The following is a 23021-nucleotide window of genomic DNA, read 5'->3' as shown; positions in this document are numbered from 1 at the left end:
CCATTGACTTCTTTTGTGCTTGTTGAATTAACGGAATAGAGCTTAACAAATTTGGTAAATGCGTCTATAATGACAAATGTGTGCTTCTTTTTAGACAAAATAGATGGTAATGGACCAAAATGATCCACGTGTATAGTATCAAATGGCATTGCAACCTTGGGAATATTATGAAGTGTGCGATGATTTGCGTGTTTTGGTACATTGAACATTATGCACTTTAAGAAATTTTTGATAAAATGTTCAACTTTGCTCTCCATATTTGGAAACCAATAAAGCCGTTTAATTTCGGCAATGCAGTTGGTGGAGCCTATATATATATATATGACACGGTTTTTCATGAACACTTCGAATGATATTGGTTTCCATTTCCGCTGGCACGTAAAGTAATAACAGATCATTTTTGACTTTTCTATAAACCAATCCATCTTCAAGCACAAACGATTTTACATTTTTTATTTCAAGTTGGTCTCTCAAACTTGATATATTTTCGTCTCTATTTTGCGTAATTTGAAATTGAAAATCTGCATTATCGCTGTCTAAGAGAGATATGACCTGCTCATCAAAACGATTGTCTTCAATGCTAATCAAAGGCTCAAAGCACCTACTTAGTGCGTCAACATGATTCATATATTTTCCTTTTCGATGTTTTATAGTGCAATGATAGCTTTCTATTTCACCTACCCATCGTGCTATTTTAGGATTTACACTTTTCCTGTTCAATGTTAATGACACTGCATTACAATCTGTAAAGATGGTAAAGTCTAAACCCTCTAGATATATCCGAAACTTTCTTAATGAATATATCACGGCCAATGTTTCTAATACAAAACTGTGGCATCTGGATTCCGCAGTTGTTGTTGCTTGAGAAAAATAAGCTATTGGGTGAAATTTTCCATCGTCCTGTTTTTGGAATAAAATTCCACCAAAACCATTTGCACTGGCGTCACAGTGGAATTCGGTTTGTTTTTCCGGATTGTATAGAGCTAACACTGGCTTCGAAGATAATGCTGTACATAGAAAATTGAAGCTATTTAAGCAATCAACTGAAAATTCAAATGGAACACCTGGTCTTGTCAAATTTTTAAGAGGCTTAGCTATTCTTCAAAATGACGGAATAAAGCGTCTGAAATATGAAAACAGACCCAGGAACTTTTCAATTTCGCGCGCATTTTTTGGTATAGGGTAATGTCGAATAGCCAATGTGTGATCATGATTTGGAGATATGCCATTGGAATTAATTGTAAACCCTAGAAAATCGATTTCTGAAAAGCAAAATTTACTCTACTTTAGTTTTATTTCCAATCCAAATTCTGCTAAACGTTTCAATACTTTTCCCAATAATATAACGTGTTCTTCAAAAGTCTTTGTACCTATAGCAATATCGTCCATGTAAACTGAAATGTTACCCTCTTTTAAAATTGGCTGAAGAACAAAATTGATAAAACGCTGAAAGACAGCAGGTGCGTTTTATTGCCCATTTGGCGTGACAAAAGCTGTATATTTAATGGAATCCGGAGCCATGTTAACTTGGTGAAATCCACTCTTTCAGTCCAATATGCTAATGTATGAATTTCCTTCTAATCTTTCTAGACAATCGTCAATGCGAGCGAGTGTTATTTTATAAAATTGTCGATAGTCAATACACATTCTTTTTTCGCCACTCTTTTTCTTTACCAATACAATTGCTGACGAATATGGAGATGAACTAGCGCATATATGTCCCAAAGAAAGCAACTCTTCTACAATTTTGTTTACTTCCGTTCGATCATTATATGAAATTCGACGTGGCGTTGAAAACACTGGGTTATTATTTTGAACTCTAATCTTCATTTCATATTCGTGCTCTATTTTAGGTATATTTTCGGAATGCAAATAATTTTTAACAATGGGTTAATAATACAATTGTCAATATCATCAATATTGATATTCAATATAGCACTTTCAAAATGTTCAGTTTCAGTCAAGTCAATAAGCATGTTTTTATTATTCATTTCAAAATAAGCTTCACATGATTTGCAACTTGCAACAATGTTATCTGATCTGATTGAACTAAAAATGCAATGCAGAATTTTATCGGAAACTTTTAAGCCATTTTTATCTTCCGCAATTTCGATAATTGGTGATTTTGGTTCATGATGCAAAAATTATTTTAAATTTAAAGTTTTCAAAAAATCTCTTCCTAAGAGAACTGGATACGGCAAATAACTGTTAGGTACAACGTAAAGCAATACTTCATTTGTAATGTTGCGGAATGTAATTTTAACCAAAATTTTTCCATAGGTGCATAAACGAAAATTTCCTAGTCCTTTGTATCAAGTACTCTCAATGCCTCTATTTATTAATCGGGCGGGGAGCTCCCACTGTCTAATCAGACTAATAGCACTACCGGTGTCAAGAAGAGATGGGCAAGTTTTAGGAGAATGCGATGTGGCAATGTCGAAAATGATTCTTACCGAATTCAATATGGATATTTTTTATGGGACCGTGTTTGCCCGTTCAAATTCCAACTGGTTGGGGTCATCTGCCAAAGCGATAGATTTATTAGGAACTGATGACTTTACTTTGCAATACTTGATTAAGTGTTGTGTTGACCCGCACCGGAAACAGGAACCTTTTAACCTTTTCGGAGCCGTACAAGCAGATGACATGTGACCATACGCTGAACAATTGTAGCACCGCAATATGTTGGTTGCGATTGGTTTCTTCTTTGCTGTATCACAAGCAGCTGCGCCACGACGAGCCTGACGTAACTTAACATATCGACGTGTGAACTGCTTCAAGCCATCAATTGTTTTTGCAGGTTACAGGATAGCAATGTCCGGCGATTCATCCCGAAGGCCTTCTATGATGACTTGTACTATTTCTTCTTCACCAATTGGAGCACGGGCAGCGATCTCTTGCATTTGCAAAATGTATCCAAGAACTGACATCTTCTGGGGTATGAACATAGTTATCTTCAAAAGATTTAAGACATCCAATACTGAGAACGGTTGGCTGAATGTTTGAAGAAAGTGTTGTTTAAAGTCAGCATAATTTGTTGACTGATCAATGCGCAAGAATATTTCCGCTTCACAATTTGGCTTCATAAGTCGCCGAACGGATTTAAGCTTAAAAACGTCATCACCGTTCACAGAGTCACAAATCCGTTCGAAATCCGCAATCCACTTTTTGGCGTCATATGCATCGAAGCCAGGGTATGGGACAATGGCATGAACAATGTCACTGAATTCAGCACTGGGTTTGCCATAGCTCTGACGCAACTCCATAAGCGCACTCTTCAATTGGAACAATTCAATTTCAGCATTTATAACTGTTTTTTCAGCTTCAATTTCGAGAAGGCATTTTGATTTGATGTCGTTGAGGGCGTTGCCTCTACCAATTTGTTCTCCACAATTGTATTTTCATCCATTTCACTGTTTGCGCTTGAATTCATCGATGATGCGCTCTCGCTGTCGCCAAGAAATTTAATGGTTGTGTAGCCGTGTGCAATTGCCAATAGACGAAGTTGTCTCAATGTAGCACTTGGGTTAAATTCGACGTTATTCAAGTTGAGCCAAGCAATAATTTCGCCTTTGTTCATGTTGCAATGTTAGAGACTAAACAATTTTTCCAGCAATTTCACAATTTTTGCCTCCTTTTCAATACAATACCAAACGTCAAAGCAATAGGGTTGTCTCTTTCTCTCTCACGCAGTCATCACTCCAATTCAATGTTTGTGTGTGTATATGCGACGACTTATTCGGAAAAATTCCGTAGTGTCGCGCACAACTATATCAAATTTTTCGGCACATAAATTTGCAGGCGCTTTTTGTTGGGGGGCAATCCCACTTTTGAAGTTATTATACCTCCAATAATTGATGAACATAAAGTCACGTGTTGCTCTTGCTTGTCTCTAACGCTGAATGTATTATTAGTGATCATACTTCTTACATCGATAACTTAATTACATTTGGGGTGGACTAACTCCGATAACCATACGATTAATACCACAACAAGTGTAAAGAAGCTTAGTGGTATATGGGTCATTGAATTCCTTGGACCAACGTTTAATGAATCCAAGTAATCCCTTAGCCTTATTAACAATACTCGATATGTGAAGGTTAAAGTTCAATTTGGAATCAAAAAGAACCCCAAGGTCTTCAACAGTCGATATACGTTGCAATGGCACATTGTCAATCGTATACGTCCCTAAATAGGGCAAGGTTCGGTGAAATGTCATGAACTTACATTTAGAGCAATTGAGGTGCAAGTGGTTAGCTAAGCACCAAGATTGCATGCAGTTCAGATCATCCTGCAGGCGATGAAAATGAGAAGGGTCTTTGTAAGTCAGAATAAGTTTCACATCATCAGCATACATAAGAATATGAGAGTGTGACAAAGTAGAGGGGAGGTCATTAATAAATAATGTAAAAAGTAAGGGGCCAAGATGGCTACCTTGAGGCACACCTGATGATGCAAACACGGGCTTAGAAATGTGCGACCTAAGCAAGATCCGTCTGTCCTTTAGATAAGACGGAATCCAACATAAAAATGCGGAGGGAAATCCTATACGACTTGGCTTAAAGAGCAGAAGATCATGGTTCACAAGTCTGCATTTTTAGAGTAAATGCTTCATTTACCAAGGAAGTATATTCCAGCAAATTGTTCGTAGTAGACCGTCTCTTCATGAATCCATGTTGAGCCCGAGATATGACAGATTTACAGAGGTGCTGTAAACTATTTTTCAAATAATTTCGGTATGGCAGACAACTTTGCAATACCTCTGTAGTTTGAAATATCAGACTTTCCACCCTTTTTATGAAGTGGAATAATAAAAGATTCTCTCCAAATAGTTGGAAAGATGGAGGAACCAAGTGACAGATTAAAGATTTTAAGTAATGGCTGTAATAGGGAACTAGAACACTCCTTGAGAACACAACTAGGAATGTTGTCTGCTCCAGGACAGTATGAAGATTTTATAGATTTGATAGCAGAAAGTAGACAGTTATCAGTAATTATGGGAGCGTAAATAGTGTGGGAAGATCATATGCTATAATGATAGGAGGAACTACTAATAGAGACAGAAGAATAAGTTGACTGGAAGAAGTTGGCAAACAAGTCAGCAGCTTCAGAATCGTTGCTGGCTTTTTTGTCACCAAGGAAAAATGACGAAGGAAGGGCAGCAGATTTACGTTTAGAGTTAACGAACTTATAGAATTGTTTAGGGTCCTGTGCAAATTGTATCTTGCATCGGGCAAGGTAATTATTATAACATTGTGAATTAAGGAGAGCAAAATTGGATTTCGCTAAAGAGTATTTATAGAAGTCAAGAGATAGGCCCGACTGCTTATACTTTTTAAAGCATCTAGATTTAACATTTTTTAGGTTTGAAAGTCTTGGTGAAAACCAAGGAGGTTTTGATGACGCAGACGAAATGACACTTTTTGGGATGCAGACATCAAAAAGAGATTTAATAGTGTCATAGAAGAACTTGACGGCTATGTTGATATCAACCGCACTATACAAAAAGGACCAATTAGTTGCTAAAATAAGTTCGTTAGGCAAAGAAAAATTTCCTTTGCGAAAGCAACGACGTGTTTTATTAGAATTAAGTGTAGGAATAAAGGTGTGATTTGAAAATGATAGGGAGATTTCTAAAGTAGGGTGGTAAGTATCTTCAGGCACTCACAGGGGTACAGACCTAGAGACTACAGCGCTACTAGGGTCAGTGACATAGACGAGATCAAGTATTTTGCTGAGGTGATTAGGTATAGAATTAATTTGAAATAAAGAAAGGTCCAACAGGCAGTCCAAAAATTCATGTTCTGCTGAGGGCACCAAATAATTGGACTCATTGAAAAATGACCATTCTATGTTAGGCAAATTAAAATCACCTAGCACAATAAACGCATCTCTGTCACGGAGATGAGTGGAAATTGCATTAATATAAGTTATATGTTGCATATAAACTTGAATATTAGAAGAGGGAGGTAAATACGAGCAAGTGATGTAAAGAGCAAAAGACGGAAAAGTTACATTAACAACAACAAATTCAACATCATTTGGCACATCACCATCAATGATTTCCGACCGAATGTTGGATTTGACTGCAATCAGTACCCCTCCACCTCGACGACTAGGACGATCATGACGATCATACAAAAGTCGTCTGATAAAATTTCATTATCAGAAATCGAAGGATTTAACCACGTTTCTGAAAACGCAATAATATTAGAATCAGAAGAAAACTGCTAAGAAATAAATTCCCGAGCTTGGACAAAAGACCGCTAACATTTTTATACTCTGTACATGAAATGTACAAGAGTATATTAGGTTTGCGGGAGCTGAAAAATGTAACAGGCAGAAGGAGGCGTGGCAGACCCCACAAAGTATATATATTCTTGATCAGCGTGACAAGACGAGTCGATCTAGCCCTGTCTGTCTGTCTGTCCGTCTGTCCGTCCGTATGAACACCTGGATCTGAGACTATAAGAGATAGAGACACCAAATTTTCCACAAAGATGCGTTATGTGTGTATTCTATACGAGTTTGTTTTATTTTTTTGATTTTCCCCCCCACTTCCCCCCTATGGGGGTTTTCCCGATTTTCCATTCGTATAATCGCCATATCTCGGAGACTATAAGACCTAGGAACACAAAATTTTAGTCCAAGATGCCTTGTGTCAATACGCAGAAAATGTATATTTTGGAATTTCCCTCCCTCTCCACCGCAAATGCGAATTTTTTCTAACTCCCGTAATTCTTGGAATTTCGAACTAAAATTTTGGAAATACCCCCAGTTGGTTATTATGTGTCCGTTTGCCAAGTTTCACTATGATAGACCGATTTACCAAGAAGTTATAGCCAGAAATATATTGGCTGATGCAGAGCTGCTCAAGCGCTGCCCGCTGCTGTTGTTGATGTTGCTGTTTGGTTGACTGCGAAAATGCTTACACAGACACAAATAGATGCGCATAGGCATACATATACTCACACAGACGCAATTGCTATGTAAATGTGCAATTATACACCCTTTACGTGAGTTCGAATACCGAGAAAGGTAAAATCGATCATTGAATTTTTTTTTATTTTTACTTGTTTTTTTTGAAGCCATACTTGACGTTGGTTTCGAAGAAAGAGTACTAGACTGTAAATCAACAGGCAGTGACGAAACTCGTTTTTTCTGCCTAAACTCATGGACAATCATATGTGGAGGCCAAAATTTTGGGTCACAAATAATTGTAAAAGCCTCAGGCGGAACACTTATTTTAAACGAGGCTATTTCACGGGGCTCAGCAAAACTGAACTTCGAAATAGATACACTAGCCGTCGATTTACTGGCAATATTGGCTGCTATAGATTCACAAGTGGTATCGTAAGATAATCTTGATACAAAAACTTGTCTTCTGGGAGCTATAGTATAGCAATAAGAGCCGGGGGCTGAGGCAGAGCAGCAATTGACGCACAATCTGCAGCACGTGATGAGACTGCGGGGGAAACTGCAGAAAATTTTATGGAGGAAGCTTTCTTAGAATCTTTCGAGGCCACTACTATCTTGCTTACTGCAGGAGGTTCAATCAAAGGGGCTAAGGTGGCCTGAGCAGGAGAAGGCCCAGGGGAAATTTCAAACATATTTCCAGGGGAAGCAGACAACGATATTGTTGGCGATAGATCAAGATCTACTGGAGAACTTGGGCGTATTTAGGTTGACGGCACCGAGCAAGGCGGTACCTTGAGGCTCTAAACTACGTTTGGGCGGAGACACAAACTTATATTGACTTAGCAACTGTTCTCCAGAGTCGAACTCAGTTGAAAGTTGCTTAGTTAACTTTTGCAATTTTAAAAATTTATTTCGCATATTATTATACATACGCGAGAAATTAAATTGGATGTTAATGCATACAGGGCATGACCACCTCAAACCACCACAGCCTTTTTTAGGTGAGTAAACTTTGTCGAGGTCACGCCCACTTAATCCTGCACATTTAATATGCATAAAGTTCTCGCACAACCAACAAAGCGAAGTTGATCAGAATCAATTGCATCTTTAACTGTGCAAGACTTGTTGCAGCAAAACATTGTGGGCAGAATAAATATAAGGATGAATGATCTAAATAACGTAGTTGGCGCAAAGCTTAAGAAGAATGCTGTAAGCAAAAATTGAGCAAAGAAACTGAGCGGCATTAAGATGAGCTTCTAGGTAATGCGAAAAACAGCAAACACAAACAACAACAGAAGGCTGAGTAAGAGCAAAGTGCACAATGAGAGGGCTGCCGCGACCACTCACACAAACCTTATGCACGCAAAGGGAGCTGCTTAAAAGCAATATGCAAAATAATTGCAAAAACAAAATACAATGCACTGACGCCGACACTATAAAAATTATAAAATAAATACCTGTTAAATGCACAACCACTAAACTGAGCACAATACGGGCCAAATAGACATTAACTTTAGTGTAAAACAATAATTACAAATTAAAAGCTGCTTGAAAAGGCAAAAAGTAATAAAAAACACAGAGCTGAAGAAAAACACGTCTTTCACAGACAACAACTCTCTCTCTTAGCTTTTTGTCTGAATTTCATATAATTGCATTGTCAGAGACGTGGCTAAATTCTACCATATCTGACTTTGAAAGTTTGTCGAATAGCTTTATAATCTATAGACGTGATAGACCTGTTCGCCTTGGGGGTGGTGTACTGATTGCAGTTAAAACCACAATCCAGTCGAAAATTGTCAACCTTAATATACCGGAAGAACTAGAATTTATTTGCGTTACGGCAACATCTTCTTCTTCTATATATCACTTGCTCCTATATTCCTCCTTCTTCTGATCTTGAAGTTTATATGCTCCATATTACTTGTATCAGAGAGGTATGTTCCCGCCGGCGTGATAATGATTTGATTGTTATGGTGGAGAATTTTAATTTACCAAGCATTCCTTGTTCATTATTTAATAGTTCCCCTCACCTTATTCCTTTGTCACAGCATGTGTTTTTAGATTGCCTTCTTCAACCCTCTTTAGTTCAAATTAATCCAATATACAATCACCTTCGAAGGTATCTCGATTTGGTGTACGTTAATGATATCACTAATGTTGTTGTTTCCAGACCTTCTCCTTTAACACTGCCTGAAGATATTTATCATCCTACTCTAGAAATTTGTGTTCCCTTTTCTAGATCTAGTGCATGGTCTTCTGAGTGTAACATGCCTCGCAAATGCTTTCGCAAATGTGATTTTGTTATGCTTAACCGTTTGATTTCCAATGCTAAGTGGTCTTTCTTGTATAGCTCCGTCGATACAGATGTTGCATCAACATTTTTTTATGACACCATGTATTCTATCTTCGATGTCTGTATTCCCAATAGCGTCGCATCATTTTCTTCTCTTAAGCCTCCATGGTTTACGCGTAGACTTTCTAACCTAAAAAACATAAAATCCAGATGTTTCAAAAAGTTCAAGCAGTCAGGCTTAGGTGTTGACTTCTTTAAATATTGTATTCCAAAATCTAATTTTCTTCTTTGTGTTACATGACTCTAAAAAATTCTATAACTTCGTAAATTTTAAGCGGAAATCTTCGACTTTGCCATAGTCATTTTTCTTTGCTAATAAAAATTCTTGTATTGATTCTGTAAGTGCCGAATTATTTGCATTTTTTTTCCTTTCTTTAATCTTAATTCTTAACCCTTCCGCATCCCTTCACTCAAATTCTATATTTGCTCCAATAATTACAGATTCTTGTATTTTATCTAATATACAATCTATAAAAGCTTCATTCTTTCCTGGGCCTGACAACATTCCTAGTTGTGTGCTAAAAGAGTGTAGTACTTCCCTCTGCGAACCGTTGCTTAAGCTTTTTAAACTGTCCCTTGAGAGCGGAATCTTTCCTGCTTTTTGGAAAGAAAGAAAGAGGCATTGCTAAACTTTCTGCCATACCTAAATTATTTGAAACAAGTAAAAAAGCTAAATTGTCCCGACTTTGAAATACTCTGTACATATGTTTACAATAATTATAGAAAATAAAAAAAAATTCCGAAAATTAAAAAAAAAAATTTTGATCGATTTTACCTTTCTTGGTATTCGAACTCACGTAAAGGGTGTATAATTGCACATTTTCAAAGCAATTGCGTCTATGTGAGTGTATGTATGTCTATGCGCGTCTATTCGTGTCTATGTAAGCATGTTTACAGTCAACCAAAGCATCAGCATCAACAACAGCAGCAAATATATTTATTGCTAAATATTCCTGTTAAGTCGGTCTATCATAATGAAACTTGGCATACGGACACATAATTACTAACGGAGGTATTTGAAAAATTTGAATTCGAAATTCCAAGAATTCCAAGAGCACCCGTAATATTATGCAATTATACACTCTTTACGTGAGTTCGAATACCGAGGGAGGTAATATCGATCAAAAATTTTTTTTTTTATTTTCATAATTTTTTAAATTTTTATACCCTGTACCCGTAGGGTAAAAAGGGTATATTAGGTTTGTGCAAAGTATGTAACATACAGAAGGAAGCATCTCCGACCCCATAAAGTATATATATTCTTGATCAGCATGACGAGAGAAATCGATCTAGACATGTCCGTCCGTCTGTCCGTCCGTCTGTCCATCTGGATGAACGCGAGGATCTCAGAAACTATAAAAGCTAGAATGACCAAAGTTGGCATCCAGATTCTCCTAGGTCCGAGTAAGGACGAGTTTATTTATTTTTTTTTAATTTTCCCCCCCTTCCCCCGCTGCAGAATTTCGTCAATAGCGTCCACATTTCAAATGCTACTTAAACCAAACTACGACTAAACACATAATTTATATATCATTGTCTACTGTTGTTCAAAATTTTATTCAATTCGGTCAATTCTAAGAAAAGTTATTAGTGAAACAAATTCTCGGCAGTACAACCCCCCCAAACTGCAGCAACAAGTTCGCTCTTCTTCTTCCTCTTTTTCCTGCTGCTATGGGCGCATCTAACTCAGTGACGGAAGTTTACCTGGGTACAGGGTATTACACTGTCGGGCTTGCTCGACTGTAGCGTTCTCTCTTGTTTTTCTGTGGGATAGGAAACTGAATTTTTAATATAAGTATCCTTTTACCTTAAGGAAAACATTACAAAGGATAAAAGAGGTAACATACAGGTATATTTCACTCTTTACCAAGAATATATATTCTTTATCCAAGCAGAAGGAGGCGAGGCAAACCCCACAAAGTATATGTATATATTTCTGATCAGCATGATCTACTTGTATTTGTGTCCAAGATGCACTTTGTGAATTCGTAAAAAAAGTGTATTATGCAATTAGTGATTTTCCATAACTCCCGTATTTCTTGGAATTTTTCATTTAAAATCGGAAAATCTGCCCAGTTGGTGATTATGAGTTCGTGTGCCACAGTTCATTATGATAGGCTGGTGTAACAGGAAGTTATAGCCATATATATCATCTTGCCCAATAACTGCCCACAGCTGTTGTTGCTGCTTTGCATAGGCACACGAAACATACACAGACACACACAAACCCAAACAAACACGCATAATTATTCTGTGTACAGAGTACACATACGGCACATCCGACTTTAGCTTCTCCTTTTGTTTAAATGTCTATTTAAATAGTACACCACATTGTTATAAACAAATTACTATTGAACATCGTTAAAGATATATTTCAAAAAATTTTAAATTGAAATACATATATTAAGCTGGTAAGCTTAATAAAATCGCCGTTCCTCGCTTTATCCAATAATCTGCCTTTTCAGTTCCTGACCTTAAATCTATTGCTATGATAAATGATCCCGACCGTACCGGATAGTAGTATGCAGGACACTGATATACGCCTCGTATTCGTTTTTTTAAATTATCTACTGGTTTGAAATGTATTACTGGCAATGGACAAATTAATTCCATGGGCAACGGATCTTGCAAACATTGATTTTTACGTAACCAGCCAGCTCCCTCTAGAAATAAATTACGTATATAGACGCCACCACCTTCGCGTATAATACGAGCGGCAGCAGCGTCTTCTTCGATAAATACATAAAATTCCCAAGAGAGTTCATCGATAGGAGTCTTTGTTGTGCGAGCTGCAGTTTGCAGAACTGCCGTAAGAAAGCCAGTGGGAAATGTATATGCTGCTAACCAAAATAGACTGGGAGGACGTAGTGTTTTAGCCCAGATATTAAAGTGTCCTACTCGTAAATTAAGATCACGTGCCCAAGCTGCTAATGGCTTAAGAGAATTATAAGCTGTAAAACAAAATAAATACAAGCAAATAAAAAATGCAATCTTATTTTAATCTCTACTCACATTTCAGCCATTGTAAAGGTACGCGACCTTCATACACGGCCAAGTAAATTTCTTCCAAGTCAGAACTCATAACTACAAGACCCTGTATTCCACGTCTTAAATCGATTAAGTGTGCACGCATGTTATCTATAAGAGCATTATAGCGTTCAATCTCCTGCAACAAAACTACTTCCAATGGTGTACGGTTGATTCCGATAATTTTAGCTGTTTGTTCGTAATTAATCTCATCAGGCATACCCAACATGATATCTTTGGCTAAGTCCAAAACCTTCGCTTCGGCATTCTCAGCGGTTCCACCACTCGAAGTTTGCGCTTGCATGGAAAGCAGGGTCTCGAAGAGCATCCGCGTTTCTCCTATGAGGGATGCTATGTCAGCATTTGGATGTTGGCCAAAAGCTTCTGGTTTGTCGAAATTTGGCAGCATTTGAATTTGGTCTATATAAGACTGTAAATCTCCATCATCAGGTATGAAGTAGTTTGTCAAACTAGAAAAACTATACATATAATATATTAGATAAACAAGTGGAGAAGCGGATGTCGGGTGTCCCAATATTGAAATAATCTGCACATATGTGTAGATAAATAAATATTGTAAATACATTAAAACAAGAGAGAACGCTACAGTCGAGCAAGCCAGACAATGAAATACCCTGTAAACTTCCGACAATGAGGTATATGCGCCTCTAGCAGAAGCAAACAAAAAAAAAAAATGAACACACTTCCCCTATCTCGGGCGTAGGAGAATCTGCATACCAAGTTTGGTTATTCGACCACTTATACTTTCTGTCATACAGACAGACGGACATGGCTATAGCGACTCGTTTTGTGGCCCTGATCAAGAATATATATACTTTGTGGGGTCTGCCATGCCTCCTTCTGTGTGTTACATGTACATTCCTGCACAAAACTAATATACCCTTTACAGGGTATATACAGGGTATAAAAATGTCGGATCGAAAATTAAACGCTTTAATTATTTATTTTTTATATATATGACTTGCACGTATTGCCCGTCTTAGCCCGGCTTAATATAATGTTTCCAATTGTATTTATTTTGTGTGTGCATAACCTACCCATATGTTTTCATCTTATAAGTTACCAGTAGGAAGGCATTTAAGGTATTTAAATGAACAATTTCTGTTCTTGACAAAAAATTGTTCAGTAGTCCGTTACATTTTTGTTCTTGACAAACTATTTCGTTAAACGAACATGACCACTATAACTAATATTTTTTAAAGCTCGTTTTCCCCCCTTTGGAGCTAGAATTTTCCTCTACAATCTAAATATTGAAGTTTGAATGCAATAAGGAGAATACTTAAATAATAAAATCGAATTATTTATTGAGATCAATAAGAACAAATCATATACATACGTACATCTGCCAGCAATGCGAAGCAGAATATGCGTAGCTCCGTTATTCGGTTTCTGCTTTACTATCGCTTACGCAACCGTTGCCTAGCGATGGTAACTGTAAACTTTTGGCGTTTTGCCTTTGCAATTAACATTAAATGGTCAAAACGAAAGAAGAAGAGCGAGCCAATGACTTGCAGTTGTTGTTGTTTTTAGAGCATTATTTTTTTTACAATCAAACAACTGTGTTCGATTGCCCAATGTATACATTAATACGAATGTACATACATGCTATATTCATACACAGGCATACATACATATGTACAACCGTACGTAGAGAACCGCACACATAGACATGAACTGTTGTTTGCAGTTTTCTTTGTATTCTTTAATTGATTTTAGAAACTAAGTTTAAGTTGATCGGTTGAAAAATGCGGATTTTTGAAACAAAATTTGGAGCTACTTTTCCCCCTTTTGGAGCTCGAATTTTCCAATAGTGCGCATCTACACCATGATAGGATACTTGAGCCCAAATTTCAGCATCCTAGCTTTTACCGTTTGGGCTGTGGGCTGTTGACGCGGTTTCCTCTTGTGCCCCAACTTTTTTTTTACAGGAAAACTCCCATATTTTAGGCCCCAAAAAAAATATCAAAAAACCAAGTATACAGTTTTTCTTGGAATTGTTCTGAGAGTATACAGAGTTTAAAGTTAATCAGAAACTGCAGATTTTTCATACAAACGTTGGAGCCTGTTTTCCCCCATTTGGAGCTCGAGTTTTCCAAAATCCCTTCTTAGTGCGCATCTACATCATGATAGGATACTTGAGCCCAAATTTCAGCATCCTAGCTTTTACCGTTTGGGCTGTTGACGCGGTTTCCTTTTGTGCCCCAAGAAAACCCCAATAATTCAAGCTCCAAAAAAAAAAATTAAAAACCGAGTATGCAGTTTTCTTTGTATTCTTTAATTGATTTTAGAAACTAAGTTTTAAGTCGATCGGTTGAAAAATGCGGATTTTTCAAACAAACTTTGGAGCTACTTTTCCCCCCTTTGGAGCTCGAATTTTCCAAAAGCCCTTCTTAGTGAGCACCTACATTATGACAGGATACTTGAGCCTACATTTCAGTTTCCTTACTTTTACCGTATGGGGTGTGGGGTGTTGATTGTGTTTCAATTTTTCCACGGAAAACCCCCCATTTTTCATTCCCCAGGAAAAATGGTGAAAAACCGAGTAGACAGCTTTTCTTCTATTCATTTTGCCTTTGCAATTAACAGGCGTAAATGATCAAAACAAAAGGAGATGTGCGAGCCAACAACTTGAAGTTGTTGTTGTTGTTTTTTATGTATATGCTACATACATATACAGATGAAAACTGTAGATTTTTCATATAAACGTTGGAGCCTGTTTTCCCCCCTTTGGAGCTCGAGTTTTCCAAAATCCCTTCTTAGTGGACACCTAGACTGAAAGGATACTTGTTTGGGCTGTGCGTTGATCACCAATCAGTCAGTCAGTCAGTCAGGACAAACTGTTTTATATATATAGATTGATGACGTGATGAAAATTAAACAAGTAAAAAAGCTAGGTTTACAATAATTGGTTTACAATAATTAAAGAAAATAAAAAACAAATTTTGATCGATTTTACCTCTCTCGGTATTCGAACTCACGTAAAGGGTTTATAATTGCACATTTACATAGCAATTGTGTCTGTGTGAAAGTATGTATGCCTATGCGCATCTATTCGTGTCTGTGTAAACATATGTGCAGTCAACCAAAGCACCAGCATCAACAGCCGAGGGAAGAGCTTGAGCAGCGCTGCAGCAGCAAATATATTTATGGCTATAACTTCTCGTTAAATCGGTCTATCATAGTGAAACTTGGCATACGGACACATAATAACTAACTGGGAATTTCCAAAATTTTAGTTAGAAATTCCAAGAATTACGGGAGTTAGAGAAAATCGCGACAAATCGAAATCAAAAAAATAAAACAAACTCGAATTGAATACACACATAAGGCATCTTTGTGGAAAATTTGGTGTCTCTATCTCTTATAGTCTCTGAGATCCAGGTGTTCATACGGACGGACAGACGGACGGACGGACGGACATGTCTAGATTTCTCTCGTCATGCAGATCAAGAATATATATACTTTATGGGGTCGGAGATGCTTCCTTCTGTATGTTACATACTTTGCACAAACCTAATATACCCTTTTTACCCTACGGGTACAGGGTATAAAAAGAAAGATGGAAAGAGAGATAGAGAAACCGGGAAAGAGAAAGGTGGAAAGAGAGAAAAATTTAAATGCCAGCCTGGCAAGCTATGCGCCAACTCACAGCAGTAAGTGGTCAGAGATTTCCCCGAAGATAATTATACAGAATAATTTTGATAGAAGAGAGAGAGTCCTGTCGAAAGTAAATGTGAAAGATCATTATATTGGCAATACATTGTAAAGAAGTTATGTTTCCAGCTGAGGTAATGCTCAGGTGTCCAGAATCACTTACAAGAAAATTTGTAAGTTGCGGGACCTTGCGATCAAAAGGGCTCGATGCACGCTGTAGGGGACTATTGGCAGCGACACGTGGAATTTGCGTTCACTGGTTGATGCCCGATGAACGAAAGATTGACGCATCTACCAAACTGCCGCTGTCCTGTCGAAAGTAAATTATATTGGCTGCACATGACCCGAAAACGATAGTGCAAAGCGTAATCAGTTGTGCATCTTGCCAATATGAACGGCAAATAATTCCTTGTTGGTCTAAAAGGAACTGAAAAATTAAGGCGACCTAATAGGGCAGAGGAATCCTCTGCCGATTACCAACTTGTGGAGAAAAACCACTCCAAGAACCGTCCTACGATTTACTAAGGAAGGAAGGTTTATAAGCATCAGTCTACTAGAGTACGATGGCAAGCAGAGATTGGGATCCCAGCCAGAAGGAATTGCTTCTGAACAGACTCAATACATTCCTGATGCTTCCTATACTGCGGAGACCAAACGCATGAGCAGTAGTGGTATAAGGGTCATTAAATTCCTTGGACCAACGTTTAATGAATCCAAGTATTCCCTTCGCCTTATTGACAATACTAGATATGTGAAGGTTAAAGTTCAATTTGGAATGAAAAATAACCCCAAAGTTTACAACAGTCGATAATGTTGCAATGGCACATTTAGAGCAATTGAGGTGCAAGTGGTTAGCTAAGCACCAAGATTGCATGTAGTTCAGATCATCCTGCAGGCGATGAAAATGAGAAGGGTCTTTGTAAGTCAGAATAAGTTTCACATCATCAGCATACATAAGAATATGAGAGTGTGACAAAGTAGAGGGGAGGTCATTAATAAATAATGTAAAAAGTAAGGGGCCAAGATGGCTACCTTGAGGCACACCTGATGATGCAAACACGGGCTTAGAAATGTGCGACCTAAGCAAGATCCGTCTGTCTTTTAGATAAGATGGAATCCAACATAAAAATGCGGAGGGAAATCCTATACGACTTGGCTTAAAGAGCAGAAGATCATGGTTCACAAGTCTGCATTTTTAGAGTAAATGCTTCATTTACCAAGGAAGTAAATTCCAGCAAATTGGTCGTAGTAGACGGTCTCTTTATAAAACCATGTTGAGCCCGAGATATGACAGATTTACAGAGGTGCTGCAAAGTGCTGCAAACTATTTTTTCAAATAATTTCGGTATGGCATACAACTTTGCAATTTCTTTTTATGAAGAGGAATAATAAAAGTGAAACTTTATATGATTTATATAATTTGTTAAAAACAAAGAAAAATGGGACGCTTGCTTTTAACTACTTTAATACGGAAATTACGAATGATTTGGCGACGAATGTGCTTCTATTTAGCTCTAGTTTACAACTGACTTCAAATTCAGCTTACATGCTAAACTAAGCCTAAGGCGGCGGAAAAAAAGGCGCGAGGCGACGTCCGCAAACGGCCGCTCTCGCGCTCTCTTTTCGCCCTAAACTAAAATTCAAATATTTATCTTAAACTATCTTAATCTAAAGCAGCATCTGCGCCAGCCGATGAATCGCCCTGCGTAGATTGCCACTACTCGTAGCGACGTCGGCCACCCGCACCTTCCCGTGTGTCCCGGCGTGAGACGTCATGACCCTGCGGAGTACCCACTTTTGTGGCGGCACGTTCTTCTCCCATCTCGCTCGGAACTCCTGCAGCTTCCTGTCGGCTCCCACTAAGTTCATTGCGTTGTCGCAGTAAACTTTGCGAGGGACGCCTCTCCTGCCGACGAACCTTTAAAAAGCCAAGAAAAAAGCATCAATGGTTAGGTCTGACACAAGCTCTAAGTGAACCGATTTCGAGGCAAAATAAACAAAAAGAGCCACGTACGACTTGTACGGTGGCTTGCCAGGCTCACCAGTGATCTAGGGCCAGCATGGCAATTTCACACATGCAAATAAGATACGTACGATCTTATGATTTGCGACTTTTTAGAAAGCAATAACGGAAACTTGGCTTCTTACGGGATAGGAGCATTTAATAATCGTCCCCCCACTCTCTTTTTTCGAAACTTGTCGATTTCGTCACCGAACTCATTGTCCTGGATTACTTGAACATTTTTGTTGAATACCAAATTGAGTTCGCTTGGCTTGGCTATAGGATCAAAGGGCTTCGAGACTTTTCTGCACCTTTGTATAAATCGAACCCAAACGAACACCCTAAGCAATTTGGAATGGGACGAGTAGCTTTCGATAACTTCGATAATGTAATTGGCTTGCCGATCTGCGAGTAAAACTACAGCAGACTTACGAATTTCTAGGGCAGCTGAATTTTTAAGCGGTTTGAAGTGAGCATTTACAGGCCAATTTTCTTCCGATTCCATGAGGAAGGCTGGCCCTGTAAACCAAATGGAGCTACGCAACTCGTCTACATTACATCCTCTGGACACGTTGTCTGCTGGGTTGTATTTCGTTGGGACATGTCGCCACGTTGCATTCTCGGACCACTCTTGGATTTGAGAAACCCTGTTCGAAACGAACACTGACCATGCCGACGGATGTGACTTGATCCAGTGGAGCGTTATTTCCGAGTCAGTCCACATAACTATCTTGTCTATTGGAAAATTAAGCAACTGGCAGACTTGACGAAAAAGATCTGCGAGAATGTGAGCTGCACACAGCTCAAGACGAGGCAAAGTTTTCGTCTTGAGTGGAGCTACTTTGGATTTTGAGATCAAAAGTGACACTTTCCAACCATTCGCAGTCGAAACACGAACATAAATACAGGCGCCATAAGCTCGCATTGAGGCATCGGCGAACGCATGTATTTGAATGGGTGACTACGAATCTGTATGGACGAATTTAGGGACTTGAATACCGCTGAGGTTCAACAAATTCTGCTTAAATGAGTCCTAAACTGTATGAAGATGCTCAGGGATGGATTCGTCCCAATCTAGTTTCTGTAGCCACAAATCTTGCAGCAACATTTTTGCTTTTGTGATCAGCGGGCAAAGAAGGCCCAGAGGATCGAAAAGCCTGGCAGTCACCGATAATATGTTCCGTTTTGTCGAGCGGAGATCTAGGAAGGAATTTTCCTACTGGAACTGAAATACATCTTCCTTCGGCAACCACATGACGCCGAGCGTTTTGGTTGGGTCTGAGTCGATTGTGGATAATGGAATAACTGTGCTATCAAATGCGGACAGTTCCGAGCAGTTCGAAAACCACTTTGCCAATTCGAAACCTGCACTTTGAAGAAAGTGCGACACTTCTGCTCGAAGCTTTTTTAGCTGATCAACGCTTTCAGCACCAGTTAATATATCGTCGACATAAAAGTCGCTCCGAATAACTTCAGCAGCTGTTGGATGTGTTATTAAACACCACACCGCCAAGAACGGAACTGGCGACGTGCCATATGTTACAGTGTTTAACCTGAAGATTTTCAAAGACTCAGACGGAATTCTTCGCCACACTATGAACTGATAGTTTCTATCTGTATCATGCACCATCACCTGACGGTAAATTTTTTTAATGTCTGCCGCTAAGGCCAACTTTCGCAAACGAAAACGAAACAGCGTAGAATAAAGCTCCTCCTGAATTGTTGGACCGACCATTTAGGTATCATTCAACGCAATCTGAGTGGACGTGCAAGAGGCATCGAAAACGAATCGCAACTTGGTCGACGTGCTTTGAGGCCGCAGGACACACTGATGACAATCTTTCAAGCGACAAAAAACGACGTTTCGCAATTTCATACGACGAGCCAAGACTTTTTAGGTCAGATTTAAAAGGTAACCGTACCTGAAAACGACCAGATGACAGGATTTTTGTATTCTTAACAAAGTGTTGTTCACTAAGCTATTGCTCAGGTGAGGGAACTTTCGAGTTATTAGGCAAGTCCTCAATGGACCAAAACCTTTGTAAAGTTGAGTCTATCGAAAGTAATTGTTCTTCTTGGGAACTTAAATTCACTGCTCCTTCTATACTCGTTGTAGGTTGAGTAGATCATCTGCCTGACACTATCCAGCTGAGAAGCGTTTTCTGTAATGTGGGAGACTCAGGGCCTTGCTTTATTTGGCCTACCGATAATAAGTCGAAGAATAACTCTGCTCCAATTGGCATATCAATTTTTTTGGGGTTTATGGAATTGAGGATCGGCCAATTAAATATTTTTGGGGACCCTCCACCCGCTGGTGTTCACCGCTTGATCGGAATGATAACCAGAAATCGATCCCAAGATCCAAAAATCTGCGGAAAACTCGCTACAATTGACACGCGACTTCACCACTGTATGAATTCTTTTCTTGGCACGCGCATTGGTGTCTCCAATGCCGCGCAAGACCATACACGTATCCTCTCGTCTGAGCTGTAGCTTTTGAGCTAGATCCTCAGTCACAAAGTTGACTTGTGACCCAGAATCTAACAATGCTCTTGCTAAAACGAAATCGCCACTTTTCGTTTTAACGCTCACGACTGCTGTTGCAAGAACCACTCTATCCGAAGCAGTCGCATGCATGGCATGCGAAGTGGAAGAGCTATCTAGAAGATGTGGTGGGTGAGAGGGTGGTGGTAACGGAAGATTTGTGCTAGCAGTATAAATACGTAGCACTGTGTGATGAGAACGTTGGCACACGATAAATATCTTTGGCTTACACTTCGCTACTGTGTGACCTCACCTTTAGCGAAGTCAAACCTTTGCTGCACTGACAAGGAGTAGTATAGATATAGGAAAGCAACCTTTAAATGTGATAAGAAAATGTTAAGAAAAACGGTGAAGAATGAAATGAGGAAGCATACTTATCAATGAGTTTAATTTTATTTATTACGATAATAATGATTACAAAACTCAATCGAAGTAAGTAGTAGTATAGATATGGGGTCGCTACTACTTTTTCACCTAAACTCCCCACATTTAGCAAAGGCGTCCACCATGTGGTGTGGTAGATATTAAAAGGATATTCACCACTAATTTCCAACTGGTGACCCAATTAGACTAATCAAAACCTGTTATGCAACTCAATACGACCTTGCTCAAATATATTCCCCTCAATATCAAAGTATCTAACCATATTTCACTTCCAACTGGAGAACCAATTCGAGTCTAATTAAATATCTTACGCAACTCAACTCTAACTTACTAAAATAATTGTAAGTTGTATCAGGATCCAAACCGCTGATCTGATTACGTAATATTTCTAAGTTGGCTCATGAACCAAAACCACAAACCCAATTAGTTTAACTTGTATGGGGAAATATTCACCACTAATTTCCAATACAATGTTGTTCAAATATATTCCCCTCAATATCAAAGTACCTAACCATATTTCACTTTCAACTAGAGATCCAATTCGCCTAGCAGAAATCCTCTAATTAAATATCTTACGCAACTCAATTCCAGTTTACTAAAATAAATGAAAGTTGTATCAGGAACCGAACCACTGATCCGAATACGTAATATTTCTAAGTTGACGCATGATTTTTTTTGGTGAAAGCAATGTTTATATATTTTTGGTAGTAAATACTAAGCGTTAGTTAATCTGGTGCACTAGTGCATAAAGCATTGAAGTACGAATACATCAATAAGAATTAAAACCATGCTCGAACGCATAAGCGAACCCTTCGGGTTCGATTGAGTTTTGTAATCATTATTATCGTAATAAATAAAATTAAACTCATTGATAAATATGCTTCCTCATTTCATTCTTCACCATTTTTCTTAACGTTTTCTTATCGCATTTAAAGGTTGCTTTCCTATATCTATACTACTTGGAGTTCCAGCTGTTAGCTATTGTTTACTGCTTGAGCACATAATGTGTTCCAATACCTGCAGAGTTATTTATGACTTTTCTTTGGGTTGATTTGAAAATGGTGAAGTGCTTTAACTGTCTCTGACAGACCATAAAATGATGAGTTTATGATTTTTGAGCTAGAGAAAAAAATATATGAAAGAAAAATGAACACCGCCCTTCTAAGTCCATTACTTCTTACCTGCTGCTGAATAAAACGCGAGGAACGATTCCGGTTCCTTTGCAGTTTACTGTAAGCAGTGCGCTACAACACTCAACGTTTTTCAAGTTTAAAAAATAAATACCAAAAACATTTTTCAAAGTGGTTTGCGCGAATAAACAATTTCAGTGCAATTTAATTTTTTTCAAACCAAAAAAACAAAAAACAAAAACAGAAAAAGCGTTAACGTGATTCAGTGAAAAAAAATAAAAATAAATAAATAAAACAAACGTTGTGTTAAAAAACTAAAAACCAATACAACAATGGCCTTAAAACTTAGTTGTGATCAATGCAATACCACCATTGAAGGCGTTGAAGCCATTGAGGAACACTACGCTGAGTGCTCAGGACCAAGGAACGCATTCACCACAATGATGGCGGCGGCAGCTAAAATTAGTAAAAGGGCATTTTCTGAGCAAGAAGAGGAAACCGCAAGCTTACGCGCTTCGAAGAAAATGAAAGGATCTGAGCCCGATGTAGACTGCTTGATATGCAAAGCAAAAGTTCCGGCAAAATTTTATAAAATTCATTTGAGAAGCTCAGCTCATAAAGACACTGCTTTTAAGCAACTAGATGGCAACAAGAACGTCCTTGTAATTTCACCAACAAACAATTTCCCATGCCAAATTTATCGCATTAAGGGGGAACGTGAAAATATAATAGACGCAAAAGAATTTTATAACCACACGAAGCAAGATATTAAAACTCTGCTCGAACTAAGCATCAATGAGCATATTGTTATTAAGTACAGCTTAAAACTGTTCGGTGAATATGTTAAAAATTCAGAGGAAGGAACTATTGCGTCGTTAAAGCACTTTGCCACTACATTAAATAGCATCTACAATATCGATGAAATTGATGCTGAATTAGATAAAACAATTGAAAATCTTGCTTTATCATCAAGTGAGTTTCAAGAAAA

The 23021-nt window shown here is 38.3% G+C and overlaps 1 protein-coding gene across 1 annotated transcript in view; it reads right to left on the bottom strand.

The window, feature by feature from the left end:
* Positions 1-11674: 11674 nt before the first annotated feature.
* LOC115629968 (dynein heavy chain 2, axonemal-like) overlaps positions 11675-23021 on the bottom strand; it is a 156207-nt gene continuing 144860 nt past the window's right edge. The window contains exons 5-6 of the mRNA XM_030526586.1: positions 12284-12777; positions 11675-12222 (exon numbers count right to left, since the gene is read on the bottom strand). Coding sequence (XP_030382446.1) covers positions 11675-12222; positions 12284-12777 — 1042 coding nt within the window. The remainder of the gene's footprint in view (positions 12223-12283; positions 12778-23021) is intronic.

Source organism: Scaptodrosophila lebanonensis, unplaced genomic scaffold, assembly GCF_003285725.1.
Source record: "Scaptodrosophila lebanonensis strain 11010-0011.00,11010-0021.00 unplaced genomic scaffold, SlebRS2 tig00000179-arrow-arrow-pilon, whole genome shotgun sequence".
Lineage (NCBI taxonomy): Eukaryota > Metazoa > Arthropoda > Insecta > Diptera > Drosophilidae > Scaptodrosophila > Scaptodrosophila lebanonensis.
This window is presented reverse-complemented; position numbering and strand designations above follow the sequence as displayed.